Source organism: Vulpes vulpes, chromosome 3, assembly GCF_048418805.1.
Source record: "Vulpes vulpes isolate BD-2025 chromosome 3, VulVul3, whole genome shotgun sequence".
NCBI classification, from domain to species: domain Eukaryota; kingdom Metazoa; phylum Chordata; class Mammalia; order Carnivora; family Canidae; genus Vulpes; species Vulpes vulpes.
In genome coordinates, this window is record NC_132782.1 from 111,607,467 (window position 1) to 111,626,661 (window position 19,195).

The 19,195-nt window shown below is 61.4% G+C and overlaps 2 protein-coding genes across 6 annotated transcripts in view; both read right to left on the bottom strand.

Annotated features, from left to right (window-relative positions):
* Positions 1 to 159: 159 nt before the first annotated feature.
* Positions 160 to 2,675, bottom strand: NUDT16L1 (nudix hydrolase 16 like 1). 2 transcript variants are annotated; one of them, XR_003235654.2, is made up of 4 exons: positions 2,489 to 2,675; positions 2,072 to 2,402; positions 1,289 to 1,511; positions 160 to 442 (listed from the first exon to the last, which is right to left on the bottom strand). XR_003235654.2 is itself a non-coding variant. In XM_026003040.2 (4 exons), the coding sequence occupies exons 1-3, from the start codon at positions 2,636 to 2,638 to the stop codon at positions 1,290 to 1,292; spliced, it is 633 nt and encodes a 210-aa protein (XP_025858825.1). In that variant the 5' UTR covers positions 2,639 to 2,672; the 3' UTR covers positions 160 to 442; position 1,289. The 2 variants fall into 2 exon arrangements, 1 of the variants encoding a protein (XP_025858825.1); XM_026003040.2 differs by having other exon boundaries at positions 2,142 to 2,402; positions 2,489 to 2,672.
* Positions 2,676 to 4,314: 1,639 nt separating this feature from the next.
* MGRN1 (mahogunin ring finger 1) overlaps positions 4,315 to 19,195 on the bottom strand; it is a 59,687-nt gene continuing 44,806 nt past the window's right edge. Inside the window, exons 11-18 of one of the 4 annotated variants that reach the window (XM_072751399.1) lie at positions 17,508 to 17,617; positions 15,312 to 15,377; positions 13,418 to 13,644; positions 11,835 to 11,952; positions 11,560 to 11,605; positions 10,076 to 10,174; positions 7,587 to 7,631; positions 4,315 to 5,950 (exon numbers count right to left, since the gene is read on the bottom strand). In XM_072751399.1, coding sequence (XP_072607500.1) covers positions 7,591 to 7,631; positions 10,076 to 10,174; positions 11,560 to 11,605; positions 11,835 to 11,952; positions 13,418 to 13,644; positions 15,312 to 15,377; positions 17,508 to 17,617 — 707 coding nt within the window. In that variant the 3' untranslated portion in view covers positions 4,315 to 5,950; positions 7,587 to 7,590. The remainder of the gene's footprint in view (positions 5,951 to 7,586; positions 7,632 to 10,075; positions 10,175 to 11,559; positions 11,606 to 11,834; positions 11,953 to 13,417; positions 13,645 to 15,311; positions 15,378 to 17,507; positions 17,618 to 19,195) is intronic. The other 3 variants (XM_072751401.1, XM_072751400.1, XM_072751398.1) reach the window with 3 other exon arrangements.

The window sequence follows — 19,195 nt, forward strand, 5'->3', positions numbered from 1 at the left end:
CCCTCTGTCAGGACAGAGACCACCGTGCTCAGAGCAGGGCCGACAGGGTGACCCCCTCCTGCCCGGTTTGGCCCCACAGCTAGGGCTGCCTCTGCTCCGATTCTACAAAAGCAACTGAAGAATGGCGCACACCACAGCCCCAAGGAAGGAAGAGAGGAACAAGGTACAGCTATTTTATTTACAGAATGAAGCGCCTTTGCCCGCACGTGCTGGCCACTTCATCGAGGCTCTAAGGTGGAACAGACGCTCAGGCAGGGCCGGAGCACAGCTTTCCTTACCAGGCCAAGCAGGTATTGTGGAAACTCTGTTAGCTTTCCAGACATATAGGGCCACAGGAGAGAGACTGCCAGTGCTGACCTTCCTGTCCATGGCGGCTCTGCTGATGTCATTCTCCAGACTCGGCCAGTGCTTCCCCATGTCCTGGAGCTGCCTGCAGACTGTGCTGGGAATGGAGAAAGGGAGGCTTTCAAAGCCAAGGAAAGCAGTGAGCTGGGCTCAGCGCAGGTGCAGCCAGAAGCCCCAGAGAGAGGCCTGTGCCGGCGGCACCACAGCCACCCCAGGGAAGTGACGGCACATCCACCTGGGCTGGGAGGCCTGTGTCCGCTCCACGCCAAAAGAAGCTCTTAGGCCTGGCTCCCGCCCTTAAGGCCCTGGGGCGGGGGGGTGGGGAGAAGAGGATCCCCTGCCCCCATACACCCAGCCCCAGGCCTGTGACCAGGACCAGAGATCACACAGAGCAGCCAAGAAGGGTCTTTCCTGTCCACTTTCAACAACTCCAGCTACAGCTGGGCCTTATGGCCCCAACTAACCCTGGGGACCAAGCCCCAGTGAAGTGAAGGAGCCTTGAAACCTCACACTCGGTTAATTTTTTCTATGGTGTGTGACCTAAGTAAGGCTAACAACCACCAATATTAACAGTAGGACATCCTGAGCTGAGCCAGCTTCTTGGCCGCCGGGCTGGCTGGTGACAGGACTCTGGGCAGCTCCACAAGAATAAACCGACTTCTCAGTGGTCTGTGTCCATCTACCCACCCTGATAAATGGGTGATACCTCCACCAACCCGACTCCTGTGGAGGAGAGTTTGAGCCTTAGGGTAGGAGAGGATGTCCTGAGCCACAACTGACCAGGGTGGCTTCCCGGTAATCTGGCTGCCACCCGGTGGCTGCTCCGGGCAGTGGAGGACGAGATGCCCCCCTTGCCCGGCGCAGTCAGGATATGGTGTGAGCGCATGCACAGAAGACACTCTCCCAGGAGTTTAGGGCAAGAGACACGCCACATAGACTCAACCTCAGGAGGAAGACGGGAGGAGCTTCTCCAGGGCTTTCTTCTGCTTCTCGGTGGCAGCAGCCAAGGCCTCAGCCAGCTTCTCCTCGGGCATCATGTTGAGCACCTTGAGAGCGAAGAGCAGCTGGTACTTGGCGGTGCTGGTAAAGGCGTTGCTCAGGAAGTTGGGAAAGCCACCGACTCGGTCCTTCTGGGTGTAAAGGGGGACTCGCACAAGCCCCAGCACCTGCACGGAGGAGACGGGAGTGGGACCGGGACCCCCACCCATGGTTCGGCCCTAGCAGAGGGGCAGCCAGGTTGCAGAGGCTGTAATGAGAGGCCCCGCAGGGTCTGGTGAGGCAGCAGCCAGCGGGGCCCTGGGAGCGGTGCGGCCCCCTCTGCCCCAGGCGAGTGTCAGAGCCGACCCCATGCACCTTCCGCCCTCTGCTGCACTCCAGTCCCAGTCCCCGTCCCCGTCCGCTGGCAGCCGCTGGCAGGAGGCCCCCGGCTCACACCCCATGCTCCCCCTTCACAGGTGCCTCCCGGCCCCCCCCGGAACCATAACAACCATGAGAACCCGGCCCGTCCCCCCCGCCCCCCGCAGGCACCACCCAGCCCATCCCCCCACCGATCCCACTCCCCACTCCCAGGATTGGCAATGGCAGGCAGCAAGGCAGATGGAACACAGCCCCGAGGGAACCCCAGCCCCGGTTCCCCGCCCCGGCCCCCCGGCCCTCTGCCCGCCCCGAGGCTGCACAGCGACACCCCGCCCAGCCCGGCCAGGGGACCCTCCGGGGGACGTGTTACCCATCGGTGCCTTCCGCGGGGCCAGAGCCAAACCCCGGGGCGGGGGGCGGGGCCCGGGCGGCGGCCCCACCTCCAGGCCGTGGTCGCGCGAGTGCACCGCGCTGATCTCCACGGCGTGCAGCTGCTCCAGCGTCAGCTGCCGTGCGTACAGGTGCGCCACGACGCGGTGCGGGCCCTCGGTCAGGTGGGAGCTCAGGTAGTCGGCCTCGGTGAGGCGCAGGCAGCCCAGGCCCAGGCCCAGCACCCGGTTCAGACCGTCCTCCAGAGACCAGAAGCGCCGGTCCACGAAGCCCCCGGGGAAGCCCAGCAGCCCGTCGAAGCGCATCTGCATCTGCAAGGAGCGCGGGGTCACGGGCGCGGGGGGAGCGGCGCCCCGTCCCCGCCGCCCGCCCTCCCGCCGCCCGCCCGCGTCCTCACCAGCACCGAAAAGCGCATGGGGATGCGCCCGAACAGCTGCCCGGGGTTGGCGGCGTACAGCATGGCGTGGCACGAGTGGCTCCAGCCCGGCCCCAGGCGCATGGCCTCCACCCGGCTGATCTGCTTCAGCTCCGGCACCGCCGCCGACATCTTGACACGACCCCGCCGCGGCCGGAGCGCCACCGCTTAAGTGCATGCGCGGCCCCGCCCCCGCCGCGCCCGGCCAATCCGCGGGCCGCCGCGCCCCGGCCCCGCCCCGCTCCCCGCCGCGCCGGCGCGTCGTTGCGGCGCCGAAGGGGCGTGTGCAAAGGGCGGGGCCGCGCTCGCCCCCGGCCAGGGGACCGCGGCGCCCGAGCTCCGCCCAGGCCAGCGGGGCCCGCGCATCCTCCCAGTCGGACCAAGTGCGGTGCAGGTGTCAGGGCGCCCCGCGCCGCGGCAGGACCGGGGCGGGGCCGGGGCGCCAGCCTGCAGCCCCGTCCCGGCGTGCACAGCAGGAAGCCCCGCGGGCGCCGCCCGAGTCGGGGGAGCGGGCAGCGTCCCCGAGGGGGCCCGCTCAGGGCCGGCCCAGACCTCTGCTTCCGGCGCCCAGGGCCGGGCAGGGGCCGGGCGAGCGCTGCGGGGACCCACGGGCCCCGCGGTCAGGCCTCCCACGGGCGGCCGCGGCTGGCAGGGGCAGGAGGCAGAGGGGAGGCTCCGCACGCCCCAGCCCCACGAAGCTCTGGCCCGTTGGCGGGAGCGCAGAGGGCTGAGCGCCTGCTTTGGGCTCTTGGGCTCCAGGCTCGGTCCCGGGGTCCAGGATCAAGTCCCGCATGGGGCTCCTTGCGGGAGCGGCCTTCCCCCTCCGCCTATGTCTCTTCCTGTGTTTTTCCTGAATAATATATACAATCTTAGGGAAAGAAGTGCCAAGGGAGCCGCTGCGATGCAGGGCAGGGGATGGCAGCCTGCTTCGGGGCATCATGGACCAGCTGGCAGAGGACAGTGGTGTCCCCACTGAGGCCCCGAGTCGGGGGGACAGTGCGGCCCGGGCCTCGGGCACCAGCTACTTTCCCTCCTGGGGGCCACTCGCTGGGCCGTGGCCTCTAATCCATTCCGCACGACAGCCGGAGAGAGCCGGACAAAAACTGCTGACTGTACCCAGAATAAAACTCCGTCCCCAGGAGGCCCTGCGGCACCTGCACCCCCAACCCCTCTATTCTGACACTCCAGCGACTAGAGCCACCAGGGCTCAGCGGTCACACAGGCTCACTCTGGCCCCAGGGCCTCTTTTTGCACTTGCTGTGCCGGCTGCCTGGGCTCAGCCGAAACACCTCCATGGAGAAGCCCTCCTCCACCTCCTGGGAAGCACCCCATGTAGCTCCAGCATGTCACCAGCTGACTTCCCCAGTCACCAAGCCTGGGGCGGCTCGGATTACCTGCTCAGTGTCACTGCCTAGGACACAGACTCGCAGCGGCCTGCACCTTGCCTGGGTGGGCCCTCCCGTGCCCCAGCACAGCGGGTGCCCAGTAAGGATCTGCGGGAGGGATCAGCAACCAAGACCAGGAGCCCGTTGCTCAGAGGGTGGGCCGCGTCCCCAGAGTGCGCTTCGCCCCGACCCGGAGTCGGCACAATGACCACCACAGTTGTGATAAGCAGCAGCTCGCGTGCCTCACATACCATGTCATGCACGCTCGCCCTCTTCAAGTCACGTGTCACTGACCTCACACCCAGAAGTGGGGGCCGCGGCCACACATCAGAGCTGCCGTGAGCCACTCGCTGTCCTGCCTTCAGACCAAGGAACTGCGGACGTCCCTTGGTGCAATGCGCAGAGGAAGGAGCGGACAAGATATTGCTGCAGGATTTTATTACTATAAATATACAGTAAAAACGAACAAAAACTAGCCAATCAGAGTACGTCAAATGATAGCACATGTAGTCCAAGACGGGCCAGTCTGCATCCCGGCCTTCAAACAGATTACTGGCATCAATACCAATGGCGAGAGGCCGAAGTTGGCGGGGGAGGAGGGGGGGGGGGCAAGTGCGGCCAGCCCACGCGTGGGCCTGCACTTGGGGCGTGCACTCGGGCATGTGCCCCCAGCGTGTACGCAGGTGGGGAGGCAGGGTACGAGTGGTGGGGAAGAGCTGGCCTGAGCCTGGAGAGCTGCGGGTAGGCAGCGCTCTGCTCCCAGGCTCCCCTGGAGAGAAGATGAGTCCTCTCCTGCTGGTTTCTCCCTGGCACCCAGCCAGACAAGCCACAGGGAGGGTGCTGGGGGCAGGGCACAGGACCCCGCGGACTGCTGGCTGCCCCAGACCTGTCCTTCCCAGGGAGGCTCCTGAGGAAGTGGCCCTCTGCACCCCCGCCCCAGGGAGCTGCGCAGCCCCAACCACCTGGCCGAAGTCCCTGTAGGGCAGCTGCTCACCCGCTGCGCCAGGCTGGCTGCCCCCTTCACCTGTCTGTTGCCCAAGAAGTTTTGCTTTAAAAACAAAAGCGAAGTCACCTCAGATGGGATGTGCCATGTGCCTCCCCCAGGCAGGTCCACCACAGGGACCCCAGACAGGACAGGTCAAAGAGAAACCAAGTGACGTTCCAGGGGTAAAGAGGGAGCGGGGACTGTTCAGATCCCTCCCTGGGGCACTAGCCCAGCAGAGGGACCTGCCACGTGGGCACTGCCGCTTCAGAGAAGGTGCGGGAATGAGGGCTGGGCGCTCTGCCACCGACGGCCACAGACGGCCTGTGTTCAGCGCCTGTGCCCCTGGGTCGGGGGGGTGGGGGAGTTTGGGGAGCAGCCCCGCCCCCGACTGGCCTGGGAAGGGGAAGCAGCAGCAGAGGGCAGACAGGCTGCCAAGGACACAGGCGCGCGCAGGGGGTTGGGGACAGGCACTGTTTCCTTCACTAAGTGTGACTCAGCCCCCACTTCCTTCCGTCTTCCGGCAACAAGGCCCCTGTGACATCTCCCGGGAGGGTAACTCCTCACCCACCAATACACTTTTCTTCTGAGAATTTGGGTTGAGTTCTTGGGATGTCAGGGCCCCAACAGCTGGGGTGCTCGGAGATGCTGATCCAGGCTGCACGTGGGTGGTCAGCCCCCAGGCCCGGCCACTCAGCCAATGGGGCGGGCAGGGGAGACCCCAGAACAGAAAGCTGCTGTCCTTCATCTTGTACCATTTACAAATACATCGACTGTAGAAAAAGGAATTTGTCAGAGGAGACCGTCCACTGTGCTCTTCAATCAAGGGTCGGATGGCCCCTCGGAGCCAGTGGCCACGCAGAGCGTGCAAGACGGGAGAGGCCAGGGGTCACGCTGGAATCCGGTGGCCCCTCGGCAGAGTCTGAGGAGCTAGGCGCTCCACGCCGCCAGCCTGGCCAGGCTCTCAGAGTGGGGTCAGCTCAGTGGCCCCAGGGTCAGGACTGGGGCCACCAAGCACAGGCCGGGGTGGGCCAGTGGTACGGAGGCTGTGGGGCGGCTCCATGGAGGTGGACCATCCTGCAGGCAGGAGCAGAGGGAGAAGCGGTCATGCTGGGCCAAGTCGCCCACCTCATCCATCCCGCTCAGTGTCTGCCGACTGTGCCCCCCTCTTCCCGGGGGCAGGGCCACCCAGAGCCCCGGAAGCGCAGCCCCAGCAGAGTAAGGGCGGCCTGTCTCTCTGGGAGCACATCCAGGGCACTGGCACCAGCCAATGCCCCAGAGCAGAATGTAACGGGGCGCCGCACATCCTGCCCCCGGGTCTCCCCCTCGCCTGGTCCGGGCTTCCGGGGACGCGACCAGCGCTGTGGTCACCACTGAGGCCAGGACGCAGGCCCCGCGTGCCCGTCATGCTCAGAGGGCCCCCGGAGCCCCTCCCGCCTTCTTCAGAGGCCCCTTCCGCCACCATCGCGCTGCTGCCCCCGATGCCTCGGGGCGCTCTGTCCCTGGACCCAGCGTGCACCCCAGGGCATGGGTGCGGCTGTGACACAGGCCTGCAGCAGCGAGCGACCAACACAACTGTCAGGGCCGCAGAGGGACGGCTGCCAGCTGCCCGCCCCCGGACATGGGCTCTGTCACATAGCAAACCAAGGAGCGGAGCCCTCTGCCACCTGTCACCTGTGACACAGACCCCGAGGGGGACGAACTGTTTTCTTAGGGTCTGTGGCTTCGTGCAGGGCGTCAGCTGTGCTATGCAGCCCGCAGGCAAAACCGCTCTCTGCAGCTCAGCCTGACCTCTGTGTACTGTCTACTTCTGGAAGTTTCACCTAGATCACAACACTCAACATCCACTCACATGGAGGCCGGGGCCGACTTTATAAAAGCATAGGGCCCTATTTGAACAGAGGGGAAGATTCGTCAGACGAAACATTCAAGGAGGACAGGAAAGGTTTGTGCGGGGACACAAGAGCAGCTGTCATGAGTGGACAGACACCGAAGCTCAGGACGGCTGGCCTGCAGGAGGGCCACACAGCAGCCTGGGGCACGTCTCCCAGCAAGGCTGCCAGGACGGCCGGAGTCCGGCTGCAGCGCCCCAGCCCACACGCGTCTGGGAAAGCACGGGCCACCGAAGGCACCAGGTCCTCCATGGCCAGACTTCCCAGAGCCACTACCGTCATGTGAAGAAGGGAAGAGGGTCTTAAACACACTGGCCGGTTTTGCTGGTGCTCTTGGAACCACCTGCCAAGGTCACCCAGGTGGAGGGCATCTCCTGCTCAGGCCAAGGGTCAACCTCACATGGCCTCCTAACAGACTGATTTCAGCACGTGCTGGTGTTGTGGAAGGTTCCACAGGCAGGCTGGGGAACAGGCTAATCAGCAGCAACGGGGGGGTCTCGGCAAAGGCTAAGTCACCATTACTGGGACTCTAAAGGCTAGAATAGAAAAGCGTGGCTGGGCCACTGAGTCCAGATAGAAAAAGTCCACCGATGTCAGACCCCCCAGGACCACCTCTTCGGGGTGAAGGTGTAGCACGTTTGGAGAGCTCTGGATTCAGAATCCAGGACCCCAGGGAAGACATGGACGTGGAAGAAACCCAGAAAAGGGGCAGGAACCCCCAGGAAGGGAGCTGGAGAGGGAGAGGCAGCTGGTCCTGCTCCAGCACGGTCAGGGACGCCCCTCAGAGCCACCCCACAACACGTATGAAGGTGATCACGTACCAGCTTACTCCTCTATACCAACAGAGCAGGAGTCAGGCCCCAGGGCTGTGCGGAGGAGGAGAGAAGCTCAGTTAGCAAAGCACTCACACAGACAGCACATCCCGCAGCAAATGCACTGCTTCAGGACGAGATGCCCTGGGGGGACACGTGAGACACAATGCCCACACAGACCAATGTGCTGAAACAAAGGAGAACTGGGCCACGGTGCAACGCAGAGGCAGAGGCGCTCAGCCCGGAGAAGCACTCACAGGGCAGGGCCTGGGGTGGGCAGGGCTCACCTGGTGGAGGGTGGACCCAGGGAGCGGTCCCCCCACCCCCTAGGCTCACCGCTTCCAGCATCCAGGTTCCCTTGCCCGACCTCCTTATCCCCCCATCCACAGTAAGGACCTAATGTTCACTCAACTGTGCCCATCCACCAGGGGACAGCCGTGCAGCTGTTACCAAGAATGAACACACCCGTGTGCTCTTTCCCACTCTTGAACACATGCATGTGGGAAAGACCTTAGGATCTCTGCTGAGCAAGAGCCAGTAGCAGGAGAAAAGGTTCTGGCACAGGAATAAAGGAAGACAGGTACACATATGCTTGTAAAGGTGTGCATGTCTGTGAGGACCCCGGCCTCCCCCTGCCCCACCGGGTACAGTCGGCAGCGCTCGTGAAGACCAGGCTCCGGATGCTAACCCACGGGGCACCCGTGCAGGGGGCACAACCAGGTGAGTCGCAGGCCCCGGAGCTGCCTCCTTATGCCCCGTGGCTGGACACTGCCTTCTGCTTCCCCCGAACACGGATTTCCACCTCTCCTTTATCACCTGCACAGCCAACGTGCTTCCCGCCCCCTCCGTGGAGCTGAAGATGGCCACGTCATTGGCCTAGGGTAGGGGTGACAGAGCCAGAGAGCCTGGTGTCACCTGTAGGCAGAGCCCAGCGGCTGCGGCCCGTCCTGAACTGCAGACACGCCGGCAGCGCGGGGGTAGCACTGCTGGGGGGCGGGGGGGTCCAAGGTGCCTCCTCAACCATAGGACCACAACTCCCACTCGTGGTTCTAGGAAGTCCCTCTATGGGCTCTCCCCATCCCCCCAAGCTTGTAATTATAAGGAAATCCTTGAAGTTCCTTGAAAGAACTTACTGGAATTGTATTACTCTATGGAATACTGGTCCTAGGCATGGCTTTCACCCATGGGTCTCTCTGGGTAGGCCCCCGAGTGCGGATGAACATATGACCCGGCCTTCCTACACCTGGTGACGGGCCACCCTCTGGGCTATAGGGACCCTGTCTGCACAGGCCACTGCTTGTCCAGCTGGGGCAGGTGGGACAAGAGACACCTTCACACCAAAGCACATCACAGCCAGGCCCGAGGCACAGGTCAGGTCACTGGGAACTGAGCAGCAGTGAGTCCTGGGGCAGGCGGGGGGCAAAGGTCTTCCTAGCCACAAGGCAGGAGCCTGACTTTCTGAGGGCACCGTGGCTATTTATCTTGATATCGGACCTTAGATGGTATCTTAACAGGCAGCAGGCACAAGTCTCAGAGTCCCAAGTCCTGTCCCCCATCTCTGGAGCCTAGTACTTCAAGCTGAGGATCTTGACCCTGAGGAGCAGAGCGAGGAGCTGGGGGCGGGGGACAGAGGCCTCTGGAAATTGGGCCAGAGGGACACCTGGGTGGCTCAGTGGTTGAGCATCTGCCTTCAGCCCAGGGTGTGATCCCAGGGTCCTGGGATCGAGTCCTGCATCAGGTTCCCCACAGGGAGTCTGCTTCTCCCTCTGCCTGTGTCTCTGCCTCTTCCTCTGTGTCTCTCACAGAGATGATACATCTTTAAAAACAAAAAGAAAAAAAAAAGGGAAAGGGGGCAGAGCAATAACCTCTCCCCGCTGCCCTTGGGCCTTGCAGGCGCCTGGCCCCACCCGTCCTCGCAGCACCGGCCTGGGATGCGTGGCTTCACCTGCACCCTGTGAGCGCTCATCGGCCCCCCAGGCAGGTGGTAGAGGGCTGGGGGCCAGCGTCAGGCCCCGGCGTGCAGCTTTCTGTCTGTAGCTCCCTGGGCAGAGGCCCTGCTACTGGGGCACCCAAACAGGGCCTGCTGTACCCACGGACGAAGGAAGAGTGGGAGATTCCAGTGGGACTAGGTCTGCCCACCGGGCCCAAGGAGGAGATGGAGAGAAGGACCAGCCTCTCCTGTCTTCCCGACACAGACCTGGCTCCGGGGTGCAAAGGGGCCTCAGGCACAGGCTCTTCACCAAAGAGCCTCAGCGGAGGGTGGGGGTGCTGTAGACCCGGGGCCTGGCTGTGCTTTGGGGTTGACAGAAGGAATATGGGCAAAGCCAGGGAGACACGTGGGCTCCCGACAGGCCAGCCCCTCCCTAAGCAGTCAGAGCAGACCCCTAGCTCCACGGGGACAGTCACCGCACTGCCCCATGGCCCACTGGGACCCAAGGTCCATGCGGATGGTGACAGTACACCGCGCTCCCCCCAGTTCAGCTGCCGAATGCTGTTACCTGGCAGGTAGATATCAGCTGGCAGGCGGGGCTGGCCGTGGCTGCAGGGCTCAGGGCTGCCGTCCTGTAGGACGTTCTCGATGGACGGCACTCGGCTCCCTGCAGAGGAGAGGGCAGGTCAGAGGCCCAGAGGCAGAAGGTGGCCACTGTCCCTCTGGTCAGGACCCCCAGGAGCCTGTCTTTCCTGCCTGAGGGCTCTGTAGCCACTGGGGGCCAGACCCTACCCTGACACCCTCCTCCGCCCTCCAGGCCTGAGAGGCAAAGGTTTGCTTTTCTTTACTACCCTTCTCTCCCAACTCCAGCTCAGGGCTTCTGTTTTTCATTATAAACACATTATATACCCGAGGAATGGTAATAAGTTTAATATCTCCTGTTTATCCTTATCCTTCCAGCTGGGCCACACACCCTGCAGGGGGCAGCTAGCGCGGCCACCTCACTCTCACACAGCAGTGCTCAGGGCTGCCCAGGGTGTCCTCAGGGGGAGGTCCCCTCCGCAGAAGCGGGGCCTGTGCCCCGTGACAGGCACAGCGGGGAGCTACGCAGTCTGGGCACGTGCTCTGCGCAGGGAGGCAGGCAGGAGTGTCGGGAGAGGCTCAGGCCCAGGCTGAGGTGGAGGAGCTCAGGCCTAAGAGGCAGGATGTGAGGACACCCAGACCAGGCACCCTGCCCTGGGCACCAACACTCACACCCAGACCCAAGGCCCCAAGGCCCCAAGGCCCAGCAACCTGCAGGCAGGCCCCACACGCTGGGGGCGGGGAGCCACTCCCAGGGTGGACGCGGGTCACCGCGGTACAATGCTGACTGGGGAACCTCCTGGGGAACTGAGTGGCTGCAGGTTACTTTGGGGTCCTTACCATGCTGCAGGCCTGGGAGCCAGCCAGCCAGCCAGGGCTACTTCCTGCCTCTGTCACCTCCCAATTAAATGGCTTTGGGCCTCCAGCCACCCCAACCTGGAGGAATGACTGGGTCGGTGGTGGGATGATACCTCCCCAGCCGGGAGACGGAGCACCTCATCATATCCCACAACCACTGTGAGGTCAGGTGGGGGTCATGCCCCACACCGAGCCCAGTGCCCACCAGTGGCAGCTGGACTCAGGCCCCAGCAGGCTACTCTGTGCTAAACTCTCCACTCTCCACGGAGAGGTGCACGGCCCCTCCACGGGACACAGGGACATGCAAAGGAGGGGCCTGACTGAGCTAGGCACTCAGTCCAGCCTCTGGCCTCAGGAGGAACCCTGGGTCTCTCCAGGTGCCAGCTGGGCAGCCCGTAGGGGACCTGCATGAGCAACTAACCACCACTACTACGTGCTGGCTGGGTGTGGAAGGAAAACCAGGAGGGCCAGGGGCTGTCCTCTGGGAGGTCCTGCAGTAAGGAACTCATGACCCCCAGGAGGGGAGCCAGTGCGCTCTGAAGAGCTACCCTCCAGAAGCCTCTGGCAGAGCCGCTGGGAAGGCCCGAACATGCTCCTGAGGAGAAGGCTTACCTTGCTTTAATGCCGCTGCCTCGTCCGCCTCCTCCGTTACGAAGCTCTGGGAAACAAGAACAATGTGTGGCTGCAGCTCTGGTGCCGCTGGCCCAGGACTTCCCTCACAGCAAGAGCCCCAGCAGCCCCCGAAACAGGACCCGCCCCACAGATGAGGAAACCAGCCAAGGTTGCTGCCACACGAGCGAGCGGTGGATGGGGGCCTGGGGCACACCTGGCCACAGGTCTGGGGGCCCACGGACAGGCGGCGGGGCCAGGGTGACGGTGGGCCTCACCTCGGGGGAGCTGCTGAGCGCCAGGCCCGCCCCACTCAGCGGGGGAGGGGCGTCCGAGTCCTGGGACAGCTTCTCTTCATCCTCTTCGTGGATGGGGGACGACGGAGACCGCAGGGTGCTGGGGACAGACAAGACAGGGTGGAGGGCATGTGGATGATAAACGCCAACCCACCAAAGCCAGTGCCACCTGTGGGGAGGCGGGTGCACAGCAGGACGCCAGCAGGCACAGCGGTGGGCTGGACCCGGAGGCCGTCCCTGGTGCGTGCTTGCACGGGCCCACACACGGCTCCGTGTTTCCAGAGGAGAGCATCACGATGGTACCCCTGGGGTGGGGGGCAGCAGGAGACACCCCCACACTTCTCCATCTGGAGCGGCCCTGCCACGTGTGTAATCACAGGGGCCAGGCCTGTTTTACAGAACGTCCGCCTTTACTTTTCTTAAAACCACAGCACACAAGAGAGAACTGGAGAATATTAAGCTAAGCAAAATAAGTCAGAGAAAGACAATTATCCTATGATTTCCTTTATGTGTGCAATTTAAGAAACAAAACAGATGAATGTAGGAGAAGGGAGAGAAAAATAAGATAAAATCAGAGAGGAAAACAAACCAAAAGAAACTCTAAACTCTAGGAAACCAGCTGCGGGTTGCTGGAGGGAAGGGAGTGGGGGGACAGGGTAACTGGGTGATGGGCATTAAGGGCACGTGACGGAACGTGCACTGGGTGTTACAGGCAACGGGTGAGTCATCGACCTCTACCCTGAACCTAATAACACACTATAGGTTAACTTAGATTTAAATTTAAAAAATAAAATAAACAGCACATGTGAAAAGAGGCTTAACACGGAAGGCTGGTCACCTGTCTCGCACTGTCCAGGGGGATCGTGACTGGACCCTCTACTTCTCAGGCATAACTAGGGCAACATCATGCGCCTGGTTTCGTGGCGGCCCAGGTTTGATTGCCACTGCTGCTCACACAGCAGGATGTGCCCACGTGACCAGCCCCCAGAAAATCCTGGGACCCTGAGACTCCAGGGGCTCCCGCCATGTCCTGTGTGGCCTGGGACAGGGTGGGACGCTGGGCACCTCTGGGCTCCACCAGCGCATCTTTCCAGCTGCTTTGCTCTCTCTACTTTGCTGTAACTTTTATCCATAACCTAACCTGCTACTGATTCTGTGAGCCATTCTAGTGAAATCACCCAAAAAAAGTTCTAAAACTAAACCCACACATACACCTGCTTTGCACTTTTTTCAAAAAATCAATCAATCAATCAATCAATCAATCAGTCTATGGGGGGGGGAGACCGCTTGAATGCATGCAAATGGAGAGGGATGGGGCGGGGCAGAGGGGGGACAGAGGGAGAGGGAAAGAATCTCAAACCAACTCCCCACTGAGCCCAGAGCCCAATCCTAGGACTCAGAGAGACCATGACCTGAGCCGAAGTCAGACGACAAACTGAGCCACCCCGGCGCCCCCCGGCTTTGCCCTGCCTCCACGACACCACACATTTCCCCAAGCCCCGCCACAGAGCGGGTGGGTGGTTCCCACGTACCACCCCCAGAGGGAATCCTGGCATCAGCCTCACCTGTCAGGGGATCTGCTCCTCGGCTTGCCCTTCTGGTGGCTGCTTTCCAGGATTCGATCGATCCCAGCAAGTGGACAACTGGCCTGGGACAGGCCATCCGAGACGCCTGAGTAGGTGATCTCCTCATAGAGGGGGGCTGACGGGATGGCTGGGGAGATGGCCCGAAGGCCGTTGAGCGCCTCCAGCAGGGAGATGGGCTCGTAGCCAGGTGGGACGCTGTCAGAACTCTGCGAGGACAAGGGTGGGTGAGGGACAGGCCGGCCACACTCCCTGCCCGCTGCCCTGGGCCACAAAGCCCCAGACGCTGGGCTTGTGCCCCAGGGACGTTCTACTCCCCAGAACCTGCCTTCTGACCATCTCCTGTCCACTCCACCTTCCAGGGATCTAAATCCCCGTCCCTCAGAGGGGCGCCAAGAACACCGCAGCAGCATCAGACACCCTCCCTGGGTTCCCTCGGCCATCAGCCGCAGCACGCAGCCTTGGATGCTCACTCTGTGCCCCAGATGAAGGCAAGAGGGCACCTGGGAGCCCTCCCCACCCCTGGTCTTGGCCAGCCCCTACCTGGCTTTCTGTTCCAGAGGGCACCTAGGAGCCCTCCCCACCCCTGGTCTTGGCCAGCCCCTACCTGGCTTTCTGTTCCTGCCTGGCACAGGTGGAGAGTGAGGGGTCAGAGAGAGAAAGGAGGCTCAGGAGCAGGTGGAGAGCAAAGCCATGCCGAAGGCGGGAGAGGCCAGTGGAGTAGCATGTGTTCTAGACCAGGGAGGGCTTGGCCCCGTGGGGAGCTTTGCCCAGCACAGGCATCTGGCCCAACTTGAGACCCTGTGTGTGCCTGAAACAAGTGTCCACTGGAGGTGACGTGTGTTTCAGGCGCTTCTAATGGGCACCTCTGGTTCAGGCCCAGTCTTCCCCTTGCTGGGAGTGGAGCAAATCAACAGACTGAGTCCTGCTTTAGAGTTAAGGTGGGGAGACACCCGGGTGCTGAAGACATGAGGCCCCCAGACCACTGCGCAGGCGTGACAGCCCCCCCGCCTCACTCTCACTAGACAAGGCAAGGGACCGATGCCCGGCAGTGCTCCCACTGTGAACCCCTGCCCGCCTGCCCACTCTGCTGGGAGGAGGGGAGAGCTGCCTTTCAGGTACGACGGAACAGCCCTGCAGACCAGGAAAGGCATAAGGGCCAGGCAGAGCTTCCCCGAGTGCCCTGGCCACCTGGCCCGTGCTGCCCTGCATCCGCTCCCAGCCTGCCTTCCACTGAAAGGTCAGTAATTGCTTTGAACCTCCTCATCCTCCAAAGAGGAAAAAAGCCTCTCTCTGGGTTGGCCCTCCCGTGACCTCCGCCTCTCTAAGTTCTGCTGAGGGGCCATGGGGGTCAGTAGAGGCTCCAGGCAGAGGCCCCCACCTGCTCCCTGAGATGCAGGGAAAATGCAAGGAAACCAAGTCCTTGGCCCAAAGAGCTAACATCCAAGGTGGACAGAGCAGGGGATGCAGGATGACAAGCAAGCGCGAGGAAGACTGTTTGCAAAAACTAGCAGCAAGGGGAGTGAGTTCCACCTCCAACATCATTCCACTGCCAGCAAGAAAAAAAAGGGAAACGAGGCCATTGGGGACCACGGGCAGAAGCAGAGCTGGCGAGAAGGGGCGGCCTGAGGCCGGCGCTGTTGCCGCCTGGCAGCGAGGATCCAAGACACTGGCTTTTTGCCGACAGACCTTGAGCTTTGCTTGTTCCACAAAACTCCCTTCCTGGGCAGGGACGCCGGGACTGGGGAGAGTGGATTTGACAGATTAAATTAACCAAACACGTTAGCCTGGGGTGAAAATGATTTCCTATACTTGTCATTGGTTTAATCATCAGGGTGCGGGGCAAAGATGTGGCCACAGGGCCAAACACACTTACTGTTTCCCTTTTAGGTTTCTTGCTGGCCAGTGAGGCGGGGTGCGCCTTTGATTTTTTAAAGGGACACTGTCAAGATAAAAATCATATGTTTTACAACTGCCATCCCCCAAACCGCACTGGAGCTGGCTGGCTGGGGCATGTCTCGGGCTTGCTGGCCTCTGGGTGTGCTGTGAGCCTGTGCCTGGCAAACTGAACCTGCACATGAGGTCTGGGGACCTGGCCAAGTGCACATTCTGTAGGGCCTGGGCATCTTTGCAACTCCCAGAAGTGATGCCGCTCGTAGAGCCCATCCCTGTCCCACTGGCCACCATCGTCTGGATTACCCCCGAGAAGGAGGTCCTGGCCAGCACAGGCAGGAGGCTAGCCAGGTACTCCTCACAAGTGGGCCCCGCTGGGCACGAGAAAGGGACACCCCACCCTGCACTTCTATGAGGTCTGCCACTGTCTCATAAACTCATCACCAATGTCCAACTCCTAAAGGAAGCTGGGGAGAAAAATCAGCCCTAAATCACCCCCATTCCTCAATGACCGTAAAGGTCTCACTGAAGAAAATTTGGGTTCTCCACGCCACTAGGTGCAAATTGCTCATTCAGGGAACGTGGTGGAGAACCAGAGCCCATTATTTGGCTATCTTAACTCTCTGGAGGGGAAGGCGCCGGCCCTCTGGAGCATGGGAAGCTCACAACCCAAACCCAGGGCCGCCCTGTGTGAGAGCCATCTCGGCACTCTCTGGATAAGAGGGACAGACATGGGAAGGTCAGGCCGGACGCTCAGACTCCAGGGCAGAGCCTGGGAAGGGCACACACAGGGAACAAGAAAACCCACCGTCCACCCCTGAGCACCCCTCCTCTCCCAGGAACAAATCACATCTCACTGCTAACTTCTCTACTAAAACTGCATGGCTGGAGAAAATGTTCCGTGTTCCTCAGTCAAGCCCAACATTAAATACACTGGAGGGCCGTTTCGGGAATAGTAAGCCCTGATGCCAACAGGGGCCCAGCAGGCAAAATACACAGTGTGGCTGGCCTGGAAAAGTGGGGGTGATGGGGACCCCACCTCCGAGGCAGTCTTGCGTCAGCTTGAGCTGCAAGACCAGACCTTCAGATTTTGAAAGAGAAGCCAGAAATCTGAGTCTTATGGAAAATTTCCAGCCTTTAAACACTGGCCCAATATTCACACACACTGCACAGGCCCAACACGGGACACTCACCGGCTCAGCGCAGAAGCCCATCTTGCGGGTGTGCGAACCACAGGGTTTGGGTCCTTTCCCTCTGAGAATCACTGAATCCCAACATCGGACTCACCCGCAGACAATGGCTGTGGCTGGGGTGGGGGGAGGGTGCTGGGAGCTCAAGACCTGGGCCAGCTCCTCCTGTCTCTGCTGTGCCTCTCTGCCATGTCTCAGCACCTACTTTTCTAGTCCCATCCCTGTCTGTGTCTCCTCTGTGTCTCTCCTAGTGCCTCTCTGCATGTGTCTCTCCCCATGTCTCTGTGACTGTGTCTCTGCTCATCTCTCTCCATGTCTGTCTCTGCTTCTCTTTCTGTGTCTCTACATCTCTCTCCATCTTCTGCCAATGTCTTGACCCAGACAGCCATCTCTCTCCCTGAAGCCTGAGTCTGTCTCCCCTCCTTTGCCTGCAACAAGCTCACCTTGCGGATTCCCAGGAAGCAAGTGAGGTGGGTGGCTGCCAAGGCGCTCTCCTGTGTCCAGGCTGGGCAGCCCCCCTCAGTGGACAGAGAGGACAGATCATAGTCACCCACCGGGTGAGACCTCACCTCCTAGGACCCATACGGTGGCCCTGGCTATCTGGCCTGGTAGAATGATGGTGACAGACATTCAAACTCAATGGAGGGTTGCGTGCCGTCAGATGGCCTTTGCTCTCGGGAAAAACAATACTCTCAGGACCCGGGGCTCCCTGGGCCCAGCCTGGGTCACCCCATTCGGCCAGATGAGGATGGAGGCCCAGAGAGCCGGCAGGCAGTGAGAAGCAGACAGCCTGGCCATGCCCTTCCTTCTGGCCACAGGCCCAGGGCCTCTGACCAATGCAGCCCCACTGGGAAGCCGAAGCTGTCCTAACACCAAGGGTAAAGCCTGAGGGCATCCGGACTGAGAGACTGAAAATGGGCAGGGGCTTCCTGCAGAAACTCCCCGTTCTCTGGCCTCCACCCCACAGCACAGAAGAAAGAGGCACTTACTGAATGCTCATCGTGGTCCATGCTCTGGGCCAGGACAGGGCTGAAGGAGACGGGGGACAGGGCTCCCGGCTTCTTCCTCACTGCCCGGATCTGCAGAAGGGCCCGGAAAGCTGTGGCAGAGGGAAGGACTCCCATCAGGCAAGGAACAGCCAGTTCCGGCACCACGGAGGCCCTTTAAACCCCGGGGCCACCGGCCACCCACCCACCCACAGTGGTCCTAGAACAAGCCACATTTCCAAATCAGAGGCAAAACAGAGTGATCATCAAACCGCCCCAGAGGGGAGACAGGAGAGCCCAGGAGTGCACTACCCAGTTCAGGTGGAGCTTCCAGGGCAGCAGGGAGGGTGCCACCAGCCTCGCACATGCCAAACCCGGGACTACACCCTTGACTGTGGTGGCGGCGTCACTCCTGGCGACCGGGTATCTCCTCCCGGAAGTTACACCAAGGACAGGTAAACATACGTATGCGAATGTCCCTGACGGCACAATCTCTACACCACAAAACCAGAAGCAGCAAGAATTGGGAAAATAAATTAGGACCAAGCTACTGGTCACCCTGATCAGTGTCCCTAATAAAGAGTGTAATGCTGGGGTACCTGGGGGGCTCAGCGGTTGAGCATCTGCCTTTGGCTCACTGTGTGATCCCAGGGTACTGGGATCGAGTCCCACATCAGGCTCCTTGCAGGGAGCCTGCTTCTCCCTCTGCCTATGTCTCTGCCTCTCTCTGTGTATCTCATGAATAAATAAATAAAATCTTAAAGACAAAACAAAACAGCGTAATGTTTTAAGCACAAGGTCACACACGGTAAACAGCTGCACACTGTCCCAGCACCTGCTAGTGACACCCACATCTCTAGCGCTGACGGTGGCTGCCCCAGGCTGCAGGCCTCAGAGACAAGGGCCCTGGCCCAGCTCACCCAGCCCAAGTGCCCCCCACACCTGCCAGGGGCCCATGCCCTAGCCCATCTGGGCCCCTGGGCCGTCACACCATGCCGCACCCGAGAACACCAGACACAGGGCCCCTGGGGGAGGCTGGCATTCAGCTCCTGCTCCCAGACTGTTCCTCACCCAGGAGAGGCTACCCGGCCTGCTGCCTGTCCCTCCAGGGCCAGCACACAGGCCCCCTGCGGCCTTCCCTGCAAGCCCTGAGGTCTCATCAGGGCTGGACTCCGGACCGCCCAGACCCCACGGCCTCCCCCTCCACTTCCACACGCTCGGCCTACCCCGCGACCCCTGCACACAGCTCACCACTAGTTTAGACCCAGCCCTGCCCCTTACCAGCTGTGACCCTGGACAGGTTCCCTCTGAGCCCCAAGATACTGACGAGACAAGCCATCCAGCCACACAGCCGGATGCTGGTACAGGAGCTCGGGCTGAGGCACAGGTACCCCCAGGCTGCCCCGGAGGCTGACAGGCACACCAAGGTGTGAAACGGCACGAAGACTTTCTCCAAAAAGCCGTCAGCTCCCGACAACTGAAAACCCCCGGAGTCCAGGACGGGCTCTCCCCCGACAGCCCAGGCCCTTCACTGCTAGGACCCGCCCACCGGCTGGATGCTCATTTCGATCCAGCAGGATCTTCTGCCCCGAGAATGTCTGGATTCCTTCCACTGGAGGACGAACACCTGATTCAGAATTAACTTTAAGAAAACATCTGGAGTAAAAAAAATAAATTAATTAATTAAAAAA